The sequence below is a fragment of the Hakea prostrata genome, chromosome 9 (assembly GCF_041222555.1).
Source record: "Hakea prostrata isolate BN-2017 chromosome 9, UWA_Hpros_2, whole genome shotgun sequence".
Lineage (NCBI taxonomy): Eukaryota > Viridiplantae > Streptophyta > Magnoliopsida > Proteales > Proteaceae > Hakea > Hakea prostrata.
In genome coordinates this window covers 20850312-20876727 of record NC_142608.1, presented here as the reverse complement: position 1 = coordinate 20876727, position 26416 = coordinate 20850312, and the positions used below count along the sequence as shown (strand labels likewise).

The window sequence follows — 26416 nt, the reverse complement described above, 5'->3', positions numbered from 1 at the left end:
TATAATAAATTTTAAAAAATAAAGACTATATAAAAAAATTGTCTATCCATACTCTTTTCTATAGAACCTCTCAATTCTGTATTCACCCTAGGAGAAAAGGAAAACCGTCAAGAAAGTTAAACTGGAGACATGTGAACGTTGGTTTTAGAGACAGCATAGCTTACCAACGACCCTAGGCCTAGGCAGATTTTCTTTTCATCCAAACCTAAGGCAAATTTTATTGGCTAGGAGCATGATTGGAATATAGGAAACGTAGAGAAAATGGCCCACCATGATACACTATTAGATGTTGTGTTTTTTTTTGGGCGCCTTTTAAGTGGGGGTTAAATTCTTAACTCTCCCTTGTATGCAAAAAATTTCATGACATTTCTTGTAACATAATTCAATATCAAATTATCATTCTTGATGGTCAAGTTTTTTGACCAAAGGTGTGGGTACCACTTGGAAACCATGGATCATATCCTTCTAGAATGCTCATATGCTAAAGTGGTTTGGTTCGAATATAAGCTATCACATCTTGTCCCTGAGAAACAGAACCTCAAGCTAGCACATTTGATCGAGTCTCCAAGGAAGATGAATCCAAAGCCTTCAGCCTCTTGGTGTATATCTGCTGGAATCTTTGGTTATCAAGAAATGAATTCATATTTAGAGGAGCTATATGGCCGCTGGAGGAGCTGATTTGGAGAGCAAAAAGAAGCCATGAAGAATTCTGGAGTACCACATGTATGATGGACTCTGGAAAGGAAATGAGGAAGAACCATCGGGTGTCACATTGTGAAGGATGGTTGAAGCTGAATACAGATTTTTCCTGGGCAAAAGATACCAATTGGGGTGGTGCAGGTGTGATCCTTCGAGACCATTTGGGGCGGATGATATGGGTTTGCTCCAATCAAGTGGTGTGTGGTTTGGTTTTGGAAGGCGAAGCGTGGGCATTAAGGATGGTCTTGGAGCACTTAGTGTGCATGGGCTTGTCCAACATTTGCATAAAAGTGGACTATTGGAATTTATTAATATAATTAATAAATTAATGCCCAAGGGCAAATTTGGAAACTCACTATGAAGGCGGTTACAAAATAGGGTTATATATTTTGGTAACCACCGCATAAGTAAATGTTTTTACATTCGAAATTTTTCAAGAAAGGGGGGCCCCCACTCTCCCTCTCTCCAAGAAACGCAGGAAGGAGAAACCTAGTGGTTTTTTTTTCCCCTTCCTTTGCCTTAGATCATTCTTCCATCTTCTTTCCACATGGCATTTGGGTTGTGGAAATACTTCCCTTTTCTTGTGATTGTGGAACCATCCCGGTAAATATTTGGTGGTGGACGAGACGTGGATCCGATTTACTCAGCGATACCATAAAGAGAAAGCGAATCCGGTAGGATCTTCCCCGCAATAAACGAATTAAAATATTGGAGTATTACCAACATTGGCATCAGAGCCATTGGTTCCCACGGTTTTTTGTTCCTCCCCATGTTTAATTTCATTGTATGGATCCAATGGGAGGATCAAGGGTTTATGAAAACCCATGGAGAATCCAGGGGTTTAATCGAAACCCATGGGAGAATTGATAGGGTTTTGGAAATCCTTATGTTTTGGGTTCGGATCCCAAGTGGGAGGATCCTTGTTTTTTTCTCTTGTGAATTTTTGCATGAATTGATTATCCATGATGATTTTTTGTTTAATAATTATTGTTGGATTTTTTTCATGTGTTTTTGGATGAATTTTTGGAAAGAAAAAACGTGATTTTCCGTTTTTTGGAAAAATTTCGTTCAAAGAAAATTGAAAAAAAATGCGTTTGCGGGGACCAGACGGACACTCACTATTGTCGACCGACACGGACCCAAACGGAATTTGTTTGGGCGAGATGGTCATTAGTCTGGCACAAAAGGCAGACGGAATTCCGTGTGGGCATAAAAGGCAGACGGCAATCCGGGAGATGGATTTTTTTGATATTGGTATGTCCAGTTTAGAATGTGTTTCTAATTTACTCGACATCAATGGCTCACAATCTATGTGATGTTTGAGCATTGCGGGCCTAATGGCGCCTAGTGGGAGATAATGAGGTTGAAGTGTTTTGTGTGAACCACCTCATAGCATTAACATGATTGCATGTTTTATTTTAATAAAACTGTTTTTTATTTATGGGTCTATCAATCATGTTTCTTGCACAGAATGAAACTAGTGTATAAGTCTATGTGAGTTTGCATGAGAATTTGATTGAATGTTTGTTAGCATCTCTTTTGGTTTAAATGCTTATCCCGTAGGTTGACTATGCTAGTATGATTTGTTGTTGCATGAGTTGTGTTTTATGCTAGATTAATTGAACTCATTCTTGTATGTAATATCTCTAGAATAAATTGCTACTACCAAGAGCATTGTTGCTAACTTCGCGAAATGAGATAAACTGAATGAGAGGTATTATGACCTTTGGCACTGAAAGGTGCAATATCTCCTAGAAGAATAGAACATGCTGGAAACTGTAAACTAGACCATGTCCCCACCTGAAGAAGGTACCACTGCATAGTATAGCAGGAACCTTGAGCTTTACAATGCTTGGAAGAGGAAAGACTGGGTAGCTAGGATTAGTATCCTAAGCTCCATGAGGGATGACCTGATGCTTCGGTTAGAGAAGCATAGGACTGCAAAGTCTTTGTGGGAGGTTGTGAAGTTCCAGTATGGAGGGACTTCCACCATAAGAGGTCGCAAGCTCAGACTCACATTTGATGGTTATAAGATGCGCCAGGGTCACACCATGAGGCAGCATATAACCATCATGTCCAACATGATTAGTGAGTTGAGTGCATGTGGGCGCCAAAAGACTGATGAGGAGCAAGTCTCGCGGCATCGGGTCATTGCCTAAGTCTTGGGAGCATATGAAGATCTTCTTGACTCATGTTGATGAGGTCAAGACATTTGACAAGTTGCCAAGCACCTTGAGCTAGAGGAGGATCGGATGTTGGCCGATGTCCCTCACACGAGTAGTTCTGCGAAGCAAGCACTAGTAAGGGTGCGGGCTTCAAGCGCAAGAAGGAGAGAGCTCAACCTCAGTGGTCTAGGCAAAGTAACAAAGGTGGGAACAGAAACAAGAGTGGTTTATGAGACATGGTTTTAGAGTTGTATTTGAAAACAATTATTTGGTTTTGTATCTGGGTGATACAGTTTATGGTTATGGTTTTCTTAATAATGGTTTCATTGTATTTGATACAATTGATTATTCATTAATTCTAGTAGTGCTTTTGTTTGCCAAAATACTGTGTGTATTGATTCTAATTTGTGGTATGCTAGACTAGGACATATTGGCTTAGATAGGAGAACAGGTTGGCAAGAGAAGGTCTCTTAGGCCAAGGTTCACTATCTGATTTGCCAACCTGTGAGTCATGTCTAGCAAGAAAAGCAACTAGAAAACCATTTAAAAAGGCTTTGAGAGCCTCTCTTCCTTTAGAACTTATCCATTCAGATGTGTATGGACCCATGAATGTGCATATTGAAAAGGACAGGCTTATTTCATCACATTCATAGATGATTATACACGGTATGGTCATATTTATCTAATTTCTCATAAGTCAGAAGCTCTAGAATGTTTTAAGAAATTCATGAGCTTAGTTGAGAATCAGTTAGATAAAATGATTAAAACTCTTAGAACGGATAGAGGTAGAGAGTATCTCTCCGATATGTTCAAAGGGTTATGTGATGAAAATGGGATATCTAGACAACTTACTATTCCAAGGAGTTCACAGCAAAATGGGGTTGCTGTGAGGAGGAATAGAACCTTGCTAGACATGGTGAGATCCATGATGGTGCAGGCAAATCTACCCATCTCTTATTGGGGAGATGCTTTGCTGACTGCGGCCTATATCCTCAATAGAGTTCCCACCAAATCGGTTCCTTCCACACCATATGAGTTGTGGACCGGAAGGAAGCCAGATTTGAGTTACTTGCGCGCATGGGGATGTGCAGCATATGTTCACTCTACTTCTCACTAATATGGAAATCTTAGACCCAGAGGAATAAAGTGTATCTTTGTGAGATATTCTGAACCCTCAAAGGGCCATGTCTTCATTGGACTAGATGAGAGTGAGAGGAGAATGGAACTTGAGTCTAGGGATGCAACATTCTTGGAGAATGATTTTCCATCTCTTTCAGGAGTTAACAAAGAATCATCGGAATTCTTTGAAATACAAGATAGTGGTCTTGTCACTCCAGGGATTTAGATTCTGGATAACTTGGGGTTCATCCAGAAGATCCTAGCGGGAGTGCAGATGTGATAGCTACCTCAGAGGGTGAGCAATCTGACATGCACTTGCGCCATAGTGGGTGCGGGCAAGTTCCTCGTCGACGTTTCGACATAGAGGATGAAGCCTACATGGTAACTCCTGAAGAGATTGATTGTGAGATGACTTCAGTCGATGAGCATGAACCGAAGAGCGTGTAGGAAGCTCTTGCGGGGTCAAGCTCAAAGGAATGGTTGAAAGCAAGAGAGGAAGAGTTGGAGTTGATGAAAGTTAATCATGTCTGGGACTTGGTTGACTTGCCGCCGAGCCAAAAGGCAATTGGGAACAAGTGGATTCTCAAAATCAAGAGAAAGGCGGATGAATCTATTGAGAGATTCAAGGCTCGTTTAATGGCTAAAGGCTATACCCAACAAGAGTGCGTTGATTATGAGGAAACTTTTTCCCCTGTGGTTAGGTTTGCCTCAATCCGCCTCATACTAGCCATTGTTGCTCAGTTGGACTTGGAGCTTTATCAGATGGATGTAAAAACTGCTTTTCTCAATGGAGAACTTGAGGAAGAGATCTATATGGATCAACCTCAAGGCTTTGAAGCTAATGGACTTGAGCGCAAATTGTGCAAGCTTAAGAAGTCCATATATGGCTTAAAGCAAGCATCTAGACAGTGGAATGTGCGCTTCCACCAAGCTATGATGGAAAATGGGTTTTCCATGCTTGAGGAAGACCACTGTGTTTACACTAAGAGATCTAATGGTAACTATGTCATTCTAACATTGTACGTAGATGACATACTTATGGCTAGCAATAGCAAGGAGCTATTGGAAACCATTAAGAAATGGTTTTCCTCCGTATTTGATATGAAGGACATGGGTGAAGCAAGCTATGTGCTTGGTGTCAAGATTGTCAGAAATACGCAAAAGAGATTACTGGGTTTATCTCAGGAGACCTATATTGATCTTGACGAGATACCAGATGCACAACTACAAACCAATTGATACTCCAGTGGAGAAGGGTTTGCATTTGAGCCTTGATATGGGTCCTAAGACTCCAGAGGAGAAAACCAAGATGGAAAGAGTTCCATATTCCAGTGCAGTAGGTAGCCTTATGTACGCTATGACGTGTACTAGGCCGGATATTTGTTATGCAGTGGGTTTGGTTAGTCGATACCAATCAAACCCAGGCATAGAGCACTGGAAAGCAGTCAAGAGGATATTGAGATATCTTAGAGGAACGAGTAACTACATGTTGTGTTACCAAGGATCGGATTTGCGCTTAGTTGGCTATAGTGATGCCAATTGGGCTGGAAACATCGATGAGTGCAAATCAACCTCTGAATATGCTTTCTTACCGAATGGCGGGGCCATTTCGTGGTGTAGCAAGAAGCAGGTTTGTATATCCCTCTCGACCATGGAAGCGAGTATGTAGCATGCTCGGCGCGTCAAGAGGCTGTTTGGTTGAAGAGATTCCTCGACATACTGGGATTGTGATGACATCCAAAGAGGCTGCCCTTGTCTACGTGATAGTACGACAGCTCTTAGCTATGTCAAGGACCCCAAGTATCATGGGAAGACCAAATATATACAGTTGAGATATCACTTTGTTAGAGACATTACATCAAAGAAGAAAGTTGTACTTAAGCACATATTTACTAGTCAGATGGTAGCTGACCTTCTAACCAAACCTATAGCTAAGGATGTTTTTATTTCTCATGAAAAATCCTTGGGTTTGCATAGATTGTGACTTACTTTTGTACTGAGACTTTCTTATTAATGAGTAATATGAGTTCATTCCAGCATTTCATTTATTCACTTTTTGTGTGATTGTGTTTTTCTAGCATAAAACAAGATATGTCAATAGGCAAGAGAATGACTCACTCACACGAGCATTTGCCTCTGGCGCCTTGGAGGCGAGCAGACATGAGACAGATTGTGAATGATTTTGTGTAGGTCAGTTCATAATCATGATGTCGCCTTGATTTGGAATCAAGATGAGTTTCTCTATTGTGAAGAGAATCGACATGAATGTTCCCACTATTCATGTTGCCTATAGGAGCCAGTGCGAGTACTTTATGTGGCACTAGGGTGGCGACAATAAAGAAATTCGGGTTAGGCGCAAGAGGTTGCGACTAGACTAAAACCTGTATGGTGTTGAGATGGACATACGTTATATTGTATATAGAATGTTCTACTATAGCACATATATCATACTATGTGTGCTTAGCGATCATTGGAAATGAGAGGATGGATCCCTGCTCCTCTCATTGTGTGAGTCCTAGACTTTATGGTCTGTTAGTGTTCTTAGTGACTTTCGACAGCATCATGAAACGAAGGATTGATGTGGCTACTTTGGGGTGTTACCTATGGTCATGATAGATTCGACCTAAAGGGGCACTACCGGGAAAGGAGTCAATCCCAAGTGTAGTGATGGTCTGGGGCGAAAGGAAAGGTTTGATTCACCTGCACCCTAAAACTGTTTGCTAGCGCCAACTATATGTGTTACAGTAGTAAACATTTTAAGGACAAGAAGGTGATCTCTCGAGGGGATCGAGATACTTTTAGTCTGGTGAGTTTGAATAAACCTAGGATACTGTGTTATACTAATGCTTATTTGATATCTTCTATAAGTGATGTGCCATTCTGGCCATCTGGGAAGGTTTCTAGTTTGGGGCTCACGTGTGCAGGTATATCACCGGTCGCACAACCCATTTTGCCGATGACTTGTGGATATTAGTGTCGGGACACGGGTGGTCTATGTATCTGGGATACATAGTGAAGAGATCAATATATATGTATATCTGGGATATACATGTGTCTGGGACACAAGAGGTCTATGTATTTGGGATACATAGCAGAGAGATTGAATATGTATATCTGGGATATACATGTGTGTCTGGGACACAAGAGGTCTATGTATCTGGGATACATAGCAGAGAGATTGAATGTGTATATCTGGGATATACATGTGTGTCTCAGACATATTGAAAGATTAACACTTGCCCTTGTGCAAGTGGGAGCTGTTGGAATTTATTAATATAATTAATAAATTAAATGCCTAAGGGCAAATTTAGAAACTCACTATTAATGCGGTTATAAAATAGGGTTATATATTTTGGTAACCATCGCATAAGTAAGTGTGTTTACATTATGTAAGTTTTTCCAAGAAAAGGAGGCGGCTCCCATCTCTCTCCCTCTCTCCAAGAAACGCGGGAAGGAGAAACCTAGTGGTTTTTTTCTTTCTTCCTTCCTTTGCCTTAGATCATTCTTCCATCTTCTTTCCATACGGCATTTGGGTTGTTGAAATACTTCCATTTCCTTGTGATTGTGGAATCATCCCGGTAGAGATTTGGTGGTGGAATGAGAACGTGGATCCAGATTTACTTCCGCTGCGTGTACTTCATAAAAGGGAAAGCGAATCCAGGTAAGGATCTTTCCCCTGTCAATTAAACAGAATTGATATATATGGAGTATTACCAAAATGGACTATGAAGAGTTGGTGTGAATTATCAGTGATTATCCATATTCGGATCTTTTCCTTTGTGTCTCCAATATTGGAGGATATTAGAGTGTTCCTCAATGGTTCGAATTCTTTTGTCATTGAATCCATATCTAGAGCTGCTAATACTGTGGCAGATGCTCTAGCTAGGAAGGCCTCATCCTTGCCACTAGAATGATTTGGTCAAATTCCACTACATAACTTGGGGATCTTTGTAATTAGGATGCTATTTTCTGGTCTTGCCCCCTTCAATAATCTATTTCCTACCCAAAAAAATAAAGGGGAAAGTTTGAAAAGATGAAAATATTAAATACCCTTACGTGTGGAAAGACGAAAATACCCCCATAAACCCAAGTTTATAATAGTATTAGATGGATTATATTATAAAGTAGAGGCAAAGAGAAAGTCTCATCGGCACGTGGTGGCTGATTCTGTCAGTTATTAAACTAGTGCATTACTGCAACCTTCCTTCCAGATATTACAGATATTACAGTTGAGGGGAGACCCACCCAACCCTTCCCCCAGCTGTAACTAGCTGTCTCAATTCCAACCCCCGATCACCCCATGTGACCATCCTTCCTCCTCCAAAACCTCCGGGCCAATTTAAAATTCAAAAACGAGAAAACCTTCCAACATGGAAAAGATTAACAGAATCATACTCAGTAGAGAGAGAGAGAGATAAACACCACCGCCACAACCACCAAATAGAAAGCAGATGAGAGAAGAAGAACAAGACTTATTGCATCTCTCTCTCCCTTGTTAGTTCTATCATCCCAACCCTAACCTCAGAAATAGCAAGTTTTCATTAGAGTTTGTTGGTTGGTTGGCTCAGATGGTTTGCTCTTATCTCTATCGTTAATTTCTCGATCTCTTTTAAATTCTACTTCTCTCATAAGATGGCACAGTTACCTCCCAAAATCCCAAACCTCACACCACCCACTTGGCCTAATTTCACACACCTCAACTTACCTTCAATGGCTACCTTGAATCCCACCGCCGCCACCACCGGCGGCGCCGCCCAACAGCAACCGCAACAACCTTCATGGGTGGACGAATTCTTCGATTTCACCGCTGCAAAGCGTGGGAGTCACCGGAGGTCAGCAAGCGACTCCATTGCCTTCCTTGAAGCTCCTCTGCTCGAAGAATGCAAGAGATTTACATCTCCATTTGGAGCTGCTAACAACACCAACACCAACATGAACGATCAATTCGATGGATTGGATGAGGAGCAGCTTATGTCTATGTTCTCCAATGACTTCTCACCTCCTATTCTAAATCCTGGGGTCTCATCTCCCAATCCCTCCACACCGTCTGATCACAACAGTAATAACGACGACAAGCCTACTACACCTTCTGATCAGAATTTAAAGAATGAATCTTCTGAAGTTCAGAGCACTTCCGATGCTGCCCTACCTCCCACTTCTGCTAATGGTGATCCCATCGTTGATCCTAAACGTGTCAAGAGGTAATTTCCTACACTCGCACAAACCAAAACAACTTTCTAATTCCTAATGTCCATAACCTTTTTTTCCTTAGTCCATAGATTAATAATGTTAATTATGCATGATTATGACTGATTTGAACATTTAGGATAATAGCCAATCGGCAATCAGCACAAAGGTCTCGAGTGAGAAAGTTACAATACATTTCGGAGCTCGAACGTAGCGTTACATCATTGCAAGTAAGTATTTTATGAAATTTTGCATTTCTATTTTGCTATTAGATTAGGTAAGCTTTTTAATGAAATTTAAAAACAACAAGAAGCCATTCTCCAACTAAATAGAATTGGTTACATGCGTTCATTCCTTCCTTAAATCCATATAAAAGGGTTTGATTGGATTTTTCCCTTTCTGATACTAACTAGTTACCAACTTGACACATCAACCCTTCTCCTTTCCCTGGCTTAGGACAAGCAACAAATACTATCGGAGTTCAATATGTGAATAAAGGACCTTGTGTCCACTTGACGACTTATTAATTAGGACAAAATTATGAAGTTTGGCCCATCTTAAGATTTTAATGTCTTGATTCTTGACATGAAAATGTAGACAGAAGTATCGGTATTGTCACCAAGAGTTGCATTTCTGGATCATCAACGATTAGTGCTTAATGTCGATAACAGCACTCTAAAGCAAAAAATTGCAGCTCTCGCTCAAGATAAGATATTCAAAGACGGTAAGTACTAGTATTTGATCATTTTTACTACAAATCATAAACGAGATATTGGTTTTGCTTATTGGGTTACTATATGAATTAAATATGCTTTCAACGATCGAGGTTTGGATTTTTTTGTTTCTTTTCAATTGATAACTTTATATTCGAAATAACTATTTTATATATATGGAGCTTCGCCCCTAATTCTAAGAAAATTCTAACTTGTAATCTCACATTATGAGATGTTGGTCTCCACTGCGCTTTAGTGTATTACTCCAAAGAAAATTTATTCTTAATTCCATTAGTATCTCAATTAAGTATTGCATGTAATTATATGAGTGTTCTGTGTATATTTTTCTTTTGAAGAGATAGATGTCAGCTGAAAGTTTAATGGGTTTTGTGAATACATTAAATGCAGCTCACCAAGAAGCACTGAGGAAGGAGATAGAGAGATTAAAGCATGTGTACCACCAGCAAAACCTTAAGAAGATGGGCAACAAGACATCAATTATGACTGCCGCTACTATGCAGCCCTCTTGTGCTCATGCTGACACAGAGGGGCACCCAATGAATTAAGTGTATGCACAAAGGTAGAGAGCCATGAAGAGAGATCAAGCTTTATCTGCTTCCATAGCTTTTGTACATCCATTTTGCGTCTCTGCATTGGGAATACCACATTAGCAGCGAAGCTTGACTTCAAATTTGAGATTTTCACACCAAAAAAAATGAGATTGATTGTCAAAAATTGAATCAATATTTCAATTTATGTGATGCATTTATAGTGTGTGGACACACAATGAGTCCACAAACTATGAAAGTAGGCGAGCTCGATCCCATGAGAGGCCATGGTGTGCCTTTAATCAACTAATGCACAGACATGATATGTATAGTATTCTCTCTGAAAAGAATGTAAGTTTCTTTAGTGCTGCTGGTAACTGCTGGTTACTTGTTGGAAGGGCTTTCTTCTAGTTGGTGGTTGGACTATGTTTTGTCACCATTTATGAATTTGTTGTCTGGAATTGGAGTTGGCCTCTTTTTTTTTTTCTTTCCTTTTTTTTTTTTTGTAATTTTATTTTTTTGGGTGGACGGAGGAGGGGCAAAAGATTTTATACCTGATTCCTGTATGTAAGACGATTGTATTCCTAACCACTAGATAAAAATGCCTAATTATACTTTTTTTTTTTCTTGTCTCGCATCTTATATAAGGGCATATTTTTTGTCCAAAATTTTACGAACTAAGGTGAGATGGCTACATTTCCCTTACCTAAAAGACTCTTATTTATTAAAATTTTTAAACTTTTACGTCATTGACAAAGATGTCTAAAGTTGTAATTCACTATTTGCACATGCTATCACTTAATAAAATAATTGAATACTTATTATGAATTTATTTTTAATTGATCAACTTGGGAATTGCAAAGATTTCCCCAAGACGGTTTCAACCATAAAGTTGCCTAGCTCAGTTCTAAAAACAAAAAACGGTTAATCAACCATGCAAGCCATGCCATTTACGATTCTCACCTCTACACCAAGACGAGGATGGGTAGATTCTTCTTCTGTGCAAAGGTGCAGACAGGTTGGATCACTCTACACCTTACATGGTTCTTCTTTTCCTCGGAAGAACCATTGTCAATCTGATCGATAGCTTTCTTTAATTCTTATTCGCGTTATAACCACATTGATGTGTCCTCCTTCAAGTTCTGATTGCATATTTCTGGAATCATACACCATAGTTTTTTATCGCCTAGCCAAAAATGGAAGACGATTTCAAGAGGAAACTATCAAGCATTTGAACGAATATGGTGAAGCAGGACTGCGGACATTGGTTATTGGATACAAAAAGCTTGATGAGTTTGAATATTCTGCTTGGAATAGTGAGTTACTTCGAGCCAAAACTTCTATAGTTCTGATAGAGAGTCTTAAGATAAATGGAATCTCTAATCTATAAGTGAGATCAGAGTCATCTATTTATAAAACAGTTAACCATTACATTATATAAAAAAGACTATATGACTATATATCATACTGATGGTCTATCATCCCTAATACCCTCCCTCAAAGTCAAGGGCCCTTCAAAGACCTTGAGTTTGGAGCGAAGGAGCTTGAAGCGAATAGGAGAGAGACCCTTGGTAAGAATGTCAACAAGCTGCTCACTAGTAGAAATATATCGAACCACAAGATCCTTTTTGGCAACTTTATCACGAACAAAATGAAAATCAATCTCAATATGTTTTTGTACGAGCATAGAACACCGGGTTCGTAGAAAGATAAGTAGCGCCAATGTTATCACACCAAAGACGTGGTGGATGAGGTTGTGTAACATTCAACTCATGTAATAAAGACTGTATCCAAGTAAGCTTAGTAGTAGCCAAAGCAAGAGCCCGATATTCACTCTCCGTACTAGAACGGGCAACAGTTCGGTTGTTTGCGTGATTGCCAAGAGACTAAGTTGGAGCCAAAAAATATGAGAAATCCACCTTGAGATTTTCTATCATCTAGGCAACCGGCCCAATTAGCATTAGAGTATGCCTCTAAAGTAGTAGTAGTGGAAGAAGTAAGATGGAGGCCAAAGAGAATGGTCCCCTTGAGATACCGCAAAAGCCTTTTTAAAGCAAGCCAACGATCCTCTGTTGAAGTAGCAAGAAATTGACAAAGTTTATTGACCGAAAAGGACAAGTCCGGCCTTGTAAGAGTGACATATTGGAGACTCCCTACCAAGCTTTGATATAGGGTGGGATCAGTCAATGGTTTTCCACAAGAGGTCAAGTGAAGAGAGGACACCATGGGAGTAGAGATGGGCTTAGCATCCAATAAGCCAGCACAAGATAATAAACCATAGATGTATTTCTGTTGAGAGAGAAGAATACCATAAGCAAGAGGTATCATCTCAATGCCCAAAAAATACCGAGCCTCACCAAGATCTTTTAGAGCAACTTCCATAGAAAGAGTATGAATGAGCTCAGTAATCAGCTGGGAAGAAGGGCCAGTGATGAGGATATCAACCTCATAAACTAAAACATAGAGAGGTGTAGTAGAATGCGCCCGGATGAATAAAGACGAGTTAGTCTTAGAACCCTCAAAACCAAGTTGAATAAGAAAATTACTAAGATGGTGAAACCAAGCCCAAGGTGCCTGCTTAAGACCGTATAAAGAGTGTTGTAGTTTGCAAACATAAGATGGGAATTGTGTATCAACATATCCAAGTTGTTGTTGCATATACACATCCTCGGTAAGGGAACCATGTAAAAATGCATTATTAACATCCAACTGACGAACACTACAACACTCCAATTTGAAGAAACTGCAAGAGCAAGAATGATGTGAATAGTGATCGGTTTGACAATAGGACTAAAAGTTTCTTCATAGTCAAGACCATATTCCTGAGTGTACCCTTTGGCGACCAAACGTGCCTTGTGGCAGTCAATAGTACCATCCGACTTGCGCTTAATACGATAAAGCCATTTACAACCAATAATGCGACGATTAGGCGGTGGTGGAGTGAGAACCCATGTGTTATTAGTAAGCAAAGCATTAAACTCGGTGTCCATAGCCTGGCGCCAAACAACAGACTTAGACGCTTGACTAAAACATGTAAGTTCAAGATCACTAGTGGCAGCAGCAGTAAGTGCAACATGTAAGGGATGCTTAGTGGCAAAGTAACTCTTTGGAAGTTTGGGAACGCGAGTTCCATCTTGTGAGCGGGTGAGCATAGAATGAGTACGTGTAGGAGGCAATGGAAAAGGAGGCAAAACCACTGAAGAATCAGTGATGGGCCTAGCAACATCAGTCGGCCCAGGAGATAACCATCTATTAACTACAGCTGTATCCACAGGAAGTAAACCAACAGAATGTAAAGTACAATTATCATCAAGCCCATCAACAATCCGAGACAGTCCATTAGTGTTTACAAAACTATTAATGGGTAAATCACTAGAAATTCTTAAACCAGTAGAACATGGATCAGCTAGAGGATAACAACAGCCAGCTGGAGGGATTCTTGAAGAGGCACCTGTCACGGCTTTAGCAACACAATCACCCGAAGGAGTAGACACCCCAGCAGCAACCTTTGGAACAAGACCATTTGAAAACTCACACAGTTGAGGTTGCACATCAGAACTGTGCAACACAGTTGAAAACACAGGTTGCTCAGTATTTTGTTGTAAAATAGGCTGATGTTGAGAACAGGTAGGAGCTGAAGTAGATGGCGCAGTACAGACATGAGGCTGCCCAGAAAATACAGCAACAGCAGGCTGATTCGGGGAACATGCAGGAGCTTAATTATATGGCTCAGTAGGCTGCCCAGAAAATACATTAACAGCAGGCTGATTTGGTGAACATGTAGTAGCTGAATTATATGGCTCAGTAGGCTGCCCAGAAAATACAGCAACAGTAGGAGAACTACAGACAACTCTAGAAGGCATAGAAACAAAGTTAATAGAGTAGGGAATAGGATAAGATAGAGAGGAAGGATGAGGGAGTGAAGAGGAAAGAGGAATAGTAGAAGAGAAATCACGAAATGGGAAGTGAGAATCATTAAAAATAACATGCCTGGATATAATGAGTTTCCCTATAGAAAGATTCAAACATTTATAACCATGATGCTTGGGACTGTAGCCAATGACAACACAAGTGGTGGAACAAAATTCAAGTTTATGTTTATTGAAGGACTGAAGCATAGGAAAACAAGAACAGCCAAAAACCCGAAGAAAAGTATAATCTGGATGACGATGAAAAACTCTATAAAATGGAGAGTCAAAATCTAATGCAGTAGTGGGTAAACGATTTATTAAGAAAACAGCAGTAGTAAAGGCACCCCCCAAAAACGAAGCGGGTAAGCCAGAATGAGATAACAAGGTCAGCCCCATATCAACTATTTGTCGATGTTTGCATTCCACTCGTCCATTTTGTTCAGACATGTGAGGACAAGACAGTCTATGATAACCACATTTTTGAAGAAAAGAGGAGAAACTACGATACTCACCCCCCCCAGTCAGATTGAAAATGCTTGATAGTAGAAGAAAAAAGATTTTCAACAAGTATTTTAAAAATCTAAAAAAATTGTAAAGCATCAGACTTATGAGAGATGGGATATATCTAGGTAAAGTGAGTGTAATCATCCACAAAGGATACATAGTAATGATGTCCTTCATTAGAGGGTGTATGAGAAGGCCCCTAAAGATCAAAGTAAACTAATTGAAGGGGAGCAGTAGACAACATACCACTTTTATTAAAAGGAAGTTTATGAGATTTTCCTATCTGACAAGAAGAACAAACTAGTGTAGTTCTAACACCAATAGAAGGCAAATGAAATTGCCGAATGAGCCTATTCACAGTGGGATACTGAGCATGACCAAGTCGAAAATGCCATAAATCTGGAGAAGAATGCAAGGCAGACAAGGCCAAAACAGAATTCTTATAGCACATTACCACCGGAAGGCTGTACACACCATGTTCAACAGGTCCGGTGTGGAGGACATGGCCCGAGCAAGGATCCTTAATTTGAAAACAGTTTGCATGAAATTCAAAAAGACATTGTTGTCAGTTGCAAACTTATGAACAGAGAGTAAATTGTGAGATGCCGAAGGAACATGAAGCACAATATTCAGAGTATAAGAACTATTAGCTAGCTGAAAAGAAGAATCACCAGTGTGTTGAATATATGATAAGCATGCATTTACCATTATTTATTTAATTTAATTCCCCATATTTATTTAATTAAAGAGAGCTAATTGAGTGTTTTTGTGTATTTTTCAGGAATAAGGTGATTTTGGTTATTAGAGATAATATGGAGTAAAGTTGGCAATTTTAAATCATGGCATTCAATCTTGCTGCCCAAGAAATCATGAAAAGTGAGATCTTAGCCAAATTGGAAACAGGTAGAGGTCTAAGGAACAAAATTGGTAATAAATCTGAAAATCGGGTAAATAGACATACCTTCAGTATTTTGGGTATCTCTCTCGTATGAGCTTGGATTGTGGTGATTTAAGATGCTATGGAACTATATTGAAAATATCTACAACTTTCTTGTTTTGATTTTTTCCAAAATCCGGACGAATAAAGGTAAAATATACGGGTAAAGAGAGGGGATTCATTGTGTGCGGGAGACATAAAAGAGAAGCCAGCCACAGAGACGAGAAGGAAGACGGCGAACGGGGCTCTCATCTCTCTCATTGCTGAAGAAAAAGACCACATCTCTCTCTCTCTCTCTCTCTCTCTCTCTCTCTCTCCCTATGTTTCATCTTTATTTTTCTTATGAACTTTGTGATAATGAGTAGCTAGCTCATTTTCTTTGGGATGTAGATGAACCATGCTTATTTCATTAATTTGATTATTCTATATGTTCTAGTTGATTGTGTTTGAGTTTGCCAAAGATGTTCTATATCTCAGCAAACTAAGCGTGCCAAGCTTCCTCGAAAGACAATAGTCTTGCGAAGATAGGGCATATCTAGGAAGACCATTCCTAATTTGCTTTGAAGTGTAGAGTTATATCGGTTAGGGAAAAGCATTGGGGATTCGAAATCCCAAAGATCTTCACATATTCATAGTTAACGTTTTTGCATTAATTAGTAGATTAGTTTAAATTAAGTTTTGTTGAATTCAATCTTAGTGACTTAGCCTTTTAGTTCCCCATAGTTCGACCCCGTACTTTCTGCTTGCTAGATTAGTATAAGATTTTATTTTGATTGGTTAGCAACACGATCAAATTTTGGCGCCGTTGTCGGGGAACGAAAGCATGTTTGCTAGGATTGATTTTTGTCAATTAGGCATAAATTTTAGAGTTTTTAATTTCTAATATTTTTTCTTTGATTATTTAACTAATCTCTTTTTCAATTGTAATATTTGCATTAGATTGGGTTGTTTAGGTTAATTTTTAAAATACCCCCATCCCTCAGATCCCACATGTGTAACTTTTGTTCGAAAGATCACGTGGATTGCGCTTCAGGTACGTCCTAAACTCTCTCTTTTGCTGTAGTTATTTTCTTCTAATTTTATTTATTTAGTTTGTTTTCTGTGTGTATGCATGGTCATCGATCCCTAAACCCTGAGTTGACTCCACTTGACTTAGAGTTAGAAAAGACTTTGGCCAACCTTAGAAGGCAAAGAACCATGGCAAACTATGAGCCTCCAATGAGGCTCTTGAGTGAGCATTTCATTCCTACGATATATATTCCGGTTTCTTGTATTAAGTTGCCTGACATAAAGGCGGCTCAATATGAGATCAAATCTAGTGTGATTCAAATACTACCATCTTTTTATGGACTTGCCAATGAAGAGCCATATAAGCACTTAGATAAGTTTTTAGAGGTGTTCTCCACAGTTAAAATTCAAAACCCCTCAGTTGATGCTTTAAGGTTACTTCTTTTCCCATCCTTCCTTAAAGATAAAGCTAAGCATTGGCTTAATTTTTTGGACAATGTTAAAATTTCCACTTGGGCAGAAATGCAATAGGAGTTCCTTAAAAAGTTCTTCCCCATTGGCCGTACTAATAGCATTAGGAGAGCGATAATGAGTTTCTCCCAACAAGAAGGAGAACAATTTCATGAGGCCTGGGAAAGACAAAAAAGAATTACTTAGAAAGTGCCCCCACCATGCTATTCTTAAATGGCAATTGGTTCAATGCTTTTATGATGGCCTTAGAGACCGACATAGGCAAATGGTTGATTCTTCTTGTGATGAGACTTTCATGCACAAGAATGAGAATGAGGCATGGGAACTTTATGAGACCCTTAGTGAAAACTCCCAACACCATGCTTCAACAGCTAGGACTGAGATTCCATCCATTGGGCAACCAAAGAGGAGCAGTCTCTATGAGATCAATCCTACCATTGAGATGAGCACTAAGGTTGACTTGCTATCAAAGAAATTGGACCATCTCTTGTCATTAGGAACACAAACCCCATCTCCACTTCCTACAAGTTTCTATCCACCTAATCAGATTGAAGCATGTGCTTTATGTTCTAGCCTATCCCATCATGTCAGTGATTGCTATTTGGCTACACAATACCCTGAGTTTGTTAAGGAGCATGCACATTTTGTCCAAGGAGTCTCTAAATTGGGCAATGATCCATATTCCAATACCTACAACCAAGGATGGCGAAACCACCCCAATTTTTCATGGCGAAACTCAATGCCGAATCCCTCTAATCAATTACCATATAGGCCACCTCTATTTAATATGAAACAAAATGCCTATAGGAATGAGCAACCATCATCTCCACAACCTTCACATAATTCATCATTTGAGGATAAGGTACTAAAAACACTTAGTGGATTAGAGAAAAACACTCAATTGTTGCATTCCCATTCTCATCCATTAACAAATTAGAAACCCAACTTGGTCAACTAGCTGTGCCATCGTAGGAGGGAGGTTGGTCGGTTACCTAGTCAACCAATAGGTAACCCTAATCATTAAATTGGGTCTAGAAAAGAACAAGTCCAAGCAGTCTCTACTGTGACACGTAGTGGGAAGGAATATTATGCACTTTTGCCTACTCCCAAGCCATTGCTCATTGATCTTGAGAGTTGAGAGGAGGTTGATTTGACCCATGAGACTGGCAATGATGCACACAAGCCTAGTAAAGAAACACCACCTGTGAGTATTCCCCATCAATTTCCTTGTAAGGGTTGCACATTCTGATTGTAGAGGGTCCTACTCCTAAATCTTACACTCCCAAAGACCCCTTCCTTGAAGCTCTTGAGTCTTCAATTCCAGATTCTAGAAAGAATGCTAAGATGCAGGAGATGATTGATTTATTCCAACAAGTTCGTATCAATCTCCCACTATTAGATGTTATCAAACAAGTCCCAGCTTATGCTAAGTTTCTAAAAGATTTGTGCACCCAAAAGCGTAAGTTGAAGACTTAAACACCTAAGCGTGCACCTAATTGAACCGTCAGCTAGGTAATTTCAACCAAGCCCCCTAAACTTAAAGATCCAGGTACACCTTTAATTTCATGTGTCATTGGAGATTTATCCATAAGTAGCATTGCTTGATTTGGGAGCCAGGTGAATACTTTACGGTCGTTTATGATAGGTTTGGTCTAGGAGATTTGAAATCTCGTGTGATTCTACAATTGGGAGACCGTTCAATCAAACGACCCCGTGGGCTACTTGAAAACGTTTTGGTAAAGGTTGAAGATCTATATTTTCTGTTGATTTTTTTATCCTAGATATGGACAATACAACTACCAATAAGTTACCACAGTCATTCTTGGACGATCCTTTTTAGCCACTGCGATGCTTGCATCAAGAGATCGGGTGTCATGGACATATCATTTGGCAATAAGAAACTTAGAGTCAACATTTTCAATGCATCCTTAAGCTCAAATAAGGTGAAGAGTGCTTTGCGATAACCTTATTAATGAGGTAGTGGTTGATTATATTCCAAACATGTTATTGATGATCCCTACAACATTACTTGCCATTTGGGGAATCTAACCTAAATATTGAGGAAGTCAACACATTGTTGGACTCTTCCACTTCTTTGGAGCAGTCACCATTCACATTTAGATTTGAGCCTCCACCTCCATTGGCTGCATCTCCGAGCGGCTGAAGTCTCTAAACTTAGCGCTTTATGGGAGGCAACCCATTTGTTTAGATGTTATTTCTTGTTCTTTTTCTTCCTTTTTTTATTTGTTGTTATCTTTTCGTGCGTGCTCTATCATGATTTCAAACATGGGACACTCTTTCCTCTATTTGCTTCTATCATGTTTTTTATATATCTTGCATGCACTGAGGTCATTGTATAATTTAAGTGGGGGGGGGGGGTGTCAACTAGAGTAAGATTTGTTGATAGTTGGTAGAGCATGGTCACAAAGATAAAAAGTGCCCAATTTTTTCCGGCTTTGGTAAGATAAATGTTTTAATTTCTTGGTTAGATACAAAATGAGAGTTTAAGTGTTTTAGAAATCCCATCTGATGTAATGAACACCCTCTTGAGAGAATAGTAATGGGTTTTACATTTTGGGACTGAGGTTGAATTCGAAAATAGGAACTCCCGGTAGTCCAAAAGGTTTGACCAAAAGTTGAGACAGATTTTAAACTATTTAAATGTGAAGTGATTGAAGTAAAATGTGAAAAAAAAAAAAAAAAAAAAGAGAGAAAGAAAGTAAGGAAAAATATGCTGAAGTTTAAAGGTTAGACCTCCTTCTTAGTAGCCGGGTCTCGGTGTCACCAACATCGTGCCTCGCGTCAAATTTAGTAGATTTTGTTTAAATTCAACAAAACTAAATCTATTCAATTTCATGCGAGGCACGATGTTGGTGACATCGAGACCCGGTTACTAAGAAAGAGGTCTAACCTTTAAACTTCAACATATTTTTCCTTTCTTTCTTCTTCTTCTTCTCTCTTTTTTTTTTCCTCACATTTTACTTCAATTCACTTCACATTTAAAAAGTCTAAAATCAGTCTCAACAAGCACAAGGCAATACAATATAACTAGATGGTCAAACCTTTTGGACTACCCGGAGTTCCTATTTTCCGATTCAACTTCAGTCTCAAAATGTAAAACCCATTACTATTCTCTTAAGAGGGTGTTCATTACATCAGATGAGATTTCTAAAACACTCACACTCTCATTTTGTATCTAAGCAAGGAATTAAAACATTTATCTTACCAAAGCCAGAAAAAAATTGGGCACTTTTTATCTTTGTGACAATGCTCTACCAACTATCAACAAGTCTTACTCGAGTTGACCCCCCCCCCCCCACACTTAAATTATACAATGACCTCAGTGCATGCAAGATATATAAACAAAAAACATGATAAAAGCAAATAGAGGAAAGAGTGTACCTGATGTTTGAAATCATGATAGAGCACGCAACAGTAAAAGCTAACAACAAACAAAGAAAATAGAAGAAAAAGAACAAGAAATAACATCTAAACAAATGGGTTGCCTCCCATAAAGCGCTAAGTTTAGAGTCTTCAGCCAATGGAGGTGGAGGCTCAAATCTAAATGTGAATGGTGACTGCTCCAAAGAAGTGGAATAGTCCAACAATGTGTTGACTTCCTCAATATTTAGGTTAGATTCCCCAAATGGCAAGTAATGTTGTAGGGTATCATCAATAAGTATGTTTGGAATATAATCAACCACTACCTCATCAATAAGGTTAATCGCAAAGCACTCTTCATCCCTATTTGAGCTTAAGGATGCATTGAAGATGTTGACTCTAAGTTTCTTATTGCCAAATGATATGTCCATGACACCTGATTTACAATTGATGCAAGCATTCGCAGTGGTTAAAAAGGGTCATCCAAGAATGACTGGTGGTAACTTATTGGTAGTTGTATTGTCCATATCTAGGATAAAAAATTCAACAGGAAAATTTAGATCCTCAACCTTTACCAAAATGTTTTCAAGTAGCCCACGGGATCGTTTGATTGAACGGTCTGCCAATTGTAGAATCACATCAGTGGATTTCAAATCTCCTAGACCAAACCTATCATAAATTGAGCAGGGTAAAATATTCACACTGGCTCCCAAATCAAGCAATGCTTTACTTATGGATAAATCTCCAATGACACATAAAATTAAAGGTGTACCTAGATCTTTAAGTTTAGGGGGCAGCATGGTAAAAAATTCGAGGAAAACTCAAGTTTCGACCGGGTGAAAATGGGAAACTTAGGTGGAAACTTGGGAAATTTCGAGGAAACCGAGGACTTTTTCGTACAAGTTTCGACATCAAGTTTCGACAGGTTTAAGAGAGTATTTCGAGGTGGGATCCTGTATTTATGCTAATTAGAGTATAAAGAATGCATTTGTTGTATTTTGCTAAAAAAATCAATGTAGATATGTCATTCAATGTACACAACATCAATGTAGAGTTGTCAAAAAGTACATTATAAACTTAACTACTTAAGCACATAACATTCAATATAAAATTTCTAACTTCAAAATAGTTGACAATAAAAGAAAAATACAACTTAGTATTAAGAGGAGTGCCAAGAGTGGATTCATCTTATGAGCTGAGTAGTACTATGCATGTAACATCCTCTCCTCCAACCAATGAACATAGACATCCCATGACATTTTATGCCTATGGTTGTCAAGTTAATCAACAACTGTAACTTTATGAGTCTGGTCATCAATATGCTTAAAAGAAGTAGATAACCAACCTGAGGGAATACGCACTTTGGATAGAGAAGTCCTGATGGAGGGGGTATTTGTCGTGGGTATTTGGCGAAACATAAAATAAACAAAAAAATTAAAAATTTGGGAAGCTACAAAATTTACAGGAAAAAAGTCTCAAGTTTCCACAAAATTTCCCAGGTTTCCACGAAATTTCTCAAGTTTCCACGAAATTTCCTAGGTTTCCACGAAATTTCCCAAGTTTCCTAAGTTTCCCACGAAATTTCCCAAGTTTCCCACGAAATTTGGGAATTTTTTTCTTCATGAACCAGCTGGTCCAACTGGGTTGAACCAAGTTTCGACAAGTTTCGATAGGTTTCGAGGTTTTGACAAGTTTCGACGAAATTTCGACAGTTTCAATAGTAACTAAGGACTTTTTTTCGGTCCTCATGAGTTTCGTTTCGCATTTTTCAAAATGGGAAATTTTGGTGGAAATTTCGCAAGTTTCGATGGAATTTTGTTCTATGGGGGGCAGTTGGTTGGAAATTACCGAGCTAACTGGTTCAGTTAGGTGCACAGTTTTAGGTGTTTGAGTCTTCAACTTACGCTTTTGGGTGCACAAATCTTTTAGAAACTTAGCATAAGCTGGGACTTGTTTAGCATCTAATAGTGGGAGATTGATACGAATTTGTTGGAATAAATCAATCATCTCCTGCATCTTAGCATTCTTTCTAGAATCTGGAATTGAAGACTCAAGAGCTTCAAGGAAGGGGGCTTTGGGAGTGTAAGATTTAGGAGTAGGACCCTCTACAATCAGAATGTGCAACCCCTTACAAGGAAATTGATGGGGAATACTCACAGGTGGTGTTTCTTTACTAGGCTTGTGTGCATCATCGCCAGTCTCATGGGTCAAATCAACCTCCTCTTGACTCTCAAAATCAATAGGTAATGGCTTGGGAGTAGGCAAAGGTGCTTAATATTCCTTCCCACTACGTGTCACAATAGAGACTGCTTGGACTTGTTCTTTTCTAGACCCAATTTAATGATTAGAGTTACCTATTGGTTGACTAGGTAACTGACCAACCTCCCTCCTACTGATGGCATCAGCTAGTTGACCAAGTTGGGTTTCTAATTTGTTAATGGACTGAGAATGGGAATGCAACAATTGAGTGTTTTTCTCTAATCCACTAAGTGCTTTTAGTACCTTATTCTCAAATGATGAATTATGTGAGGGTTGTGGAGATGATGGTTGCTCATTCCTATAGACATTTTGTTGCATATTAAATAGAGGTGGCCTATAAGGTATTTGATTAGAGGGATTGGGCATTGAGTTTCACCATGAAAAATTGGTGTGGTTCCACCATCCTGGGTTGTAGGTATTGGAATATGGATCATTGCCCAATTTTGAGACTCCTTGGGCCAAATGTGCATGCTCCTTAACAAACTCAGGGTATTGTGTAGCCAAATAGCAATCATTGACATGATGGGATAGGCTAGAACATAAAGCACATGCTTCAATCTGATTAGGTGGAGAGAAACTTGTAGGAAGTGGAGATGGGGTTTGTTGTCCTAATGACAAGAGATGGTCCAATTTCTTTGATAGCAAGTCAACCTTAGTGCTCATCTCAATGGTAGGATTGATCTTATAGAGACTGCTCCTCTTTGGTTGCCCAATGGATGGAATCTCAGTCCTAGCAACTGAAGCATGGTGTTGGGAGTTTTCACTAAGGGTCTCAAAAAGTTCCCATGCCTCATTCTTATTCTTGTGCATGAAAGTCTCACCATAAAAAGAATCAACAATTTGCCTATGTTGGTCTCTAAGGCCATCATAAAAGCATTGAACCAATTGCCATTTAGGAATATCATAGTGGGGGCACTTTCTAAGTAATTCTTTTAGTCTTTCCCAGGCCTCATGAAATTGTTTTCCTTCTTGTTGGGAGAAACTCGTTATCGCTCTCCTAATGCTATTAGTACGGCCAATGGGGAAGAACTTTTTAAGGAACTTCTGTTGCATTTTGCCCAAGTGGAAATTTTAACATTGTCCAAAAAATTAAGCGAATGCTTAGCTTTATCTTTAAGGGAGAATGGGAAAAGAAGTAACCTTAAAGCATCAATTGAGGGGATTTGAATTTTAACAGTGGAGGACACCTCTAAAAAATCATCTAAGTGCTTCTATGGCTCTTCATTGGCAAGTCCATAAAAAGATGGTAGCATTTGAATCACACTAGATTTGATCTCATATTGAGCCGCCTCTATGTCAAGCAACTTAATACAAGAAACCGGAGTATATATCGTAGGAATGAAATGCTCACTCAAGGGCCTCATTGGAGGCTCATAGTTTGCCATGGTTCTTTGCCTTCTAAGGTTGGCCAAAGTCTCTTCTAACTCTAAGTCAAGTGGAGTCAACTTAGGATTTAGGGATCGACGACCATGCATACACACAAAAAACAAGATAAATAAATAAAATTAGAAGAAAATAACTATAGCAAAAGAGAGAGTTTAGGACGTACCTGAAGCGCAATCCACGTGATCTTTCGAACAAAAGTTACACATGTGGGATCTGAGGGATGGGGATTTTTTTTTAAATAACCTAAACAACCCAATCTAATGCAAACATTACAATTGAAAAGTCCTAAATACAATTATATCTAAGAAATAAACGATAACAACCTAAACTAATTATTGAATCGCTACTCTTGCAGTTACCTACAAAACAAAAGAAAAAGAGATTAGTTAAATAATCAAAGAAAAAAAATTAGAAATTAAAAACTCTAAAATTTATGCCTAATTGACAAAAATCAATCCTAGCAACCGTGCTTTGGTTCCCCGGCAATGGCACCAAAATTTAATCGTGTCGCTTACCAATCAAAAATAAAATCCTATACTAATCTAGCAAGTAGAAAGTATGGGGTCGAACTATGATGAACTAAAAGGCTAAGTCACTAAGATTGAATTCAACAAAACTAAATTTAAACTAAATCTTCTAATTAATGCAAAAACGTTAACTATGATATGTGAAGATCTTTGGGATTTCGAATCCCCAATGTTTTTCCCTAACCGATATAACTCTACACTTCAAAGCAAATTAGGGATGGTCTTCCTAGATATGCCCTATCTTCGCATGACTATCGTCCTTCGCGGAAGCTTGGCACGCTTAGTTTGCTGAGCTATAGAATATCTTTGGCCAAACTCAAACACAATCAACTAGAAGATACAGAACAATCAAATTAATTAAATAAGCATGGTTCATCTACATCCCAAAGAAAAGGAACTAGCTACTCATTATCACAAAGTTCATAAGAAAAAATAAAGATGAAACATAGGGAGGGAGAGAGAGAGAGAGAGAGCTAGAGAGAGAGAGAGATGTGGTCTTCTTCTTCAGCAATGAGAGAGATGACAGCCGCGTTCGCCATCTTCCTCCTCTTCTCTGTGGCTGGCTTCTCTTTTATGTCTCCCGCACACAATGAATCCCCTCTCTTTACCCGTATATTTTACCTTTATTTGTTCGGATTTTGGAAAAACTCAAAACTAGAAAGTTGTAGATATTTTAATACCCGATTTTCAGATTTATTACCAATTTTTTTCCCTAGACCTCCACCTGTTTCCAATTTGGCTAAGATCTTACTTTTCATGATTTCTTGGGCAACAAGATTGAATGCAATGATTTAAAATCCACCAATATCTAAAATATTTGCCAACTTTACTCCATATTATCTCTAATAACCAAAATCACCTAATTCTTGAAAAATACACAAAAATACTCAATTAGCTCTCTTTAATTAAATAAGTATGGGGAATTAAATCAAATAAATAATGGTAAATGCATGCTTATCAAATACCCCCACACTTGAGTGTTTGCTAGTCCTCGAGCAAAACGAAACAATAAATGCAATACGGGAAATAAATAAAGGAAAACCTAACTCACTTTCGTAGGAATCACGGTTGCACTTAGCATGTGCAACAAGCCTTTAAACCCCTAGGTTACCCTAGTGGTCGAGTTGTGTCTCGTGAGTGTTTGCAGAGAATATACACACAAAATTCTTAAGTGCTCTTCTTATTATTCTGGCAATAGTAAGAGTAAAAAGACAGATTCCGAGACAAAGACACTCCATTAAAGATTGAAGGGAATATAGGCACCCCCACACTTAAGCTCTTTACACCCTCTCTTGAGTCTAGCTCTAGGAAAACAATTCAATCGAGAAGTCTCCTCTTATCTTCAATCTACGAGTTCACCCTCAGATAAGACTAAACTAGGTACCAAATAATACCAAGAATCAAGATCTAAGCAATATTGACCTTCTTAGACATTTCACCTTTATAAGCACATTAATTCACTTCTTTCTTTAATGCTCACAGTTCTAGTCCGTGCAATGTCTTGCTGCTTAAACATTCTAGATGGCCTATATAACGAGTGTTGGGTCAAATAAATTGGCAACAAGATCAAATTTGATCTCAAAAGGTAGATGGGAAGCCAG

The 26416-nt window shown here is 38.9% G+C and overlaps 1 protein-coding gene across 1 annotated transcript; it reads left to right on the top strand.

Annotated features, from left to right (window-relative positions):
- The first annotated feature begins 8266 nt into the window (after positions 1-8266).
- Positions 8267-11100, top strand: LOC149004976 (basic leucine zipper 61-like). The gene is made up of 4 exons (XM_089168518.1): positions 8267-9184; positions 9310-9400; positions 9768-9894; positions 10292-11100. Exons 1-4 carry the CDS (start codon positions 8616-8618, stop codon positions 10447-10449), a joined length of 945 nt encoding a protein of 314 aa, XP_089024644.1. The 5' UTR covers positions 8267-8615; the 3' UTR covers positions 10450-11100.
- Positions 11101-26416: the final 15316 nt, after the last annotated feature.

What these genes read in the sequence shown, in the direction of transcription:
- LOC149004976 (XM_089168518.1), top strand. Translation starts at nt 8,616, where the DNA reads ATGGCACAGTTACCTCCCAAAATCCCAAACCTCACACCACCCACTTGG. An exon ending in GATCCTAAACGTGTCAAGAG is followed by an intron (nt 9,185 to 9,309) that starts GTAATTTCCTAC and finishes TTGAACATTTAG; the next exon opens with GATAATAGCCAATCGGCAAT. An exon ending in GTAGCGTTACATCATTGCAA is followed by an intron (nt 9,401 to 9,767) that starts GTAAGTATTTTA and finishes ATGAAAATGTAG; the next exon opens with ACAGAAGTATCGGTATTGTC.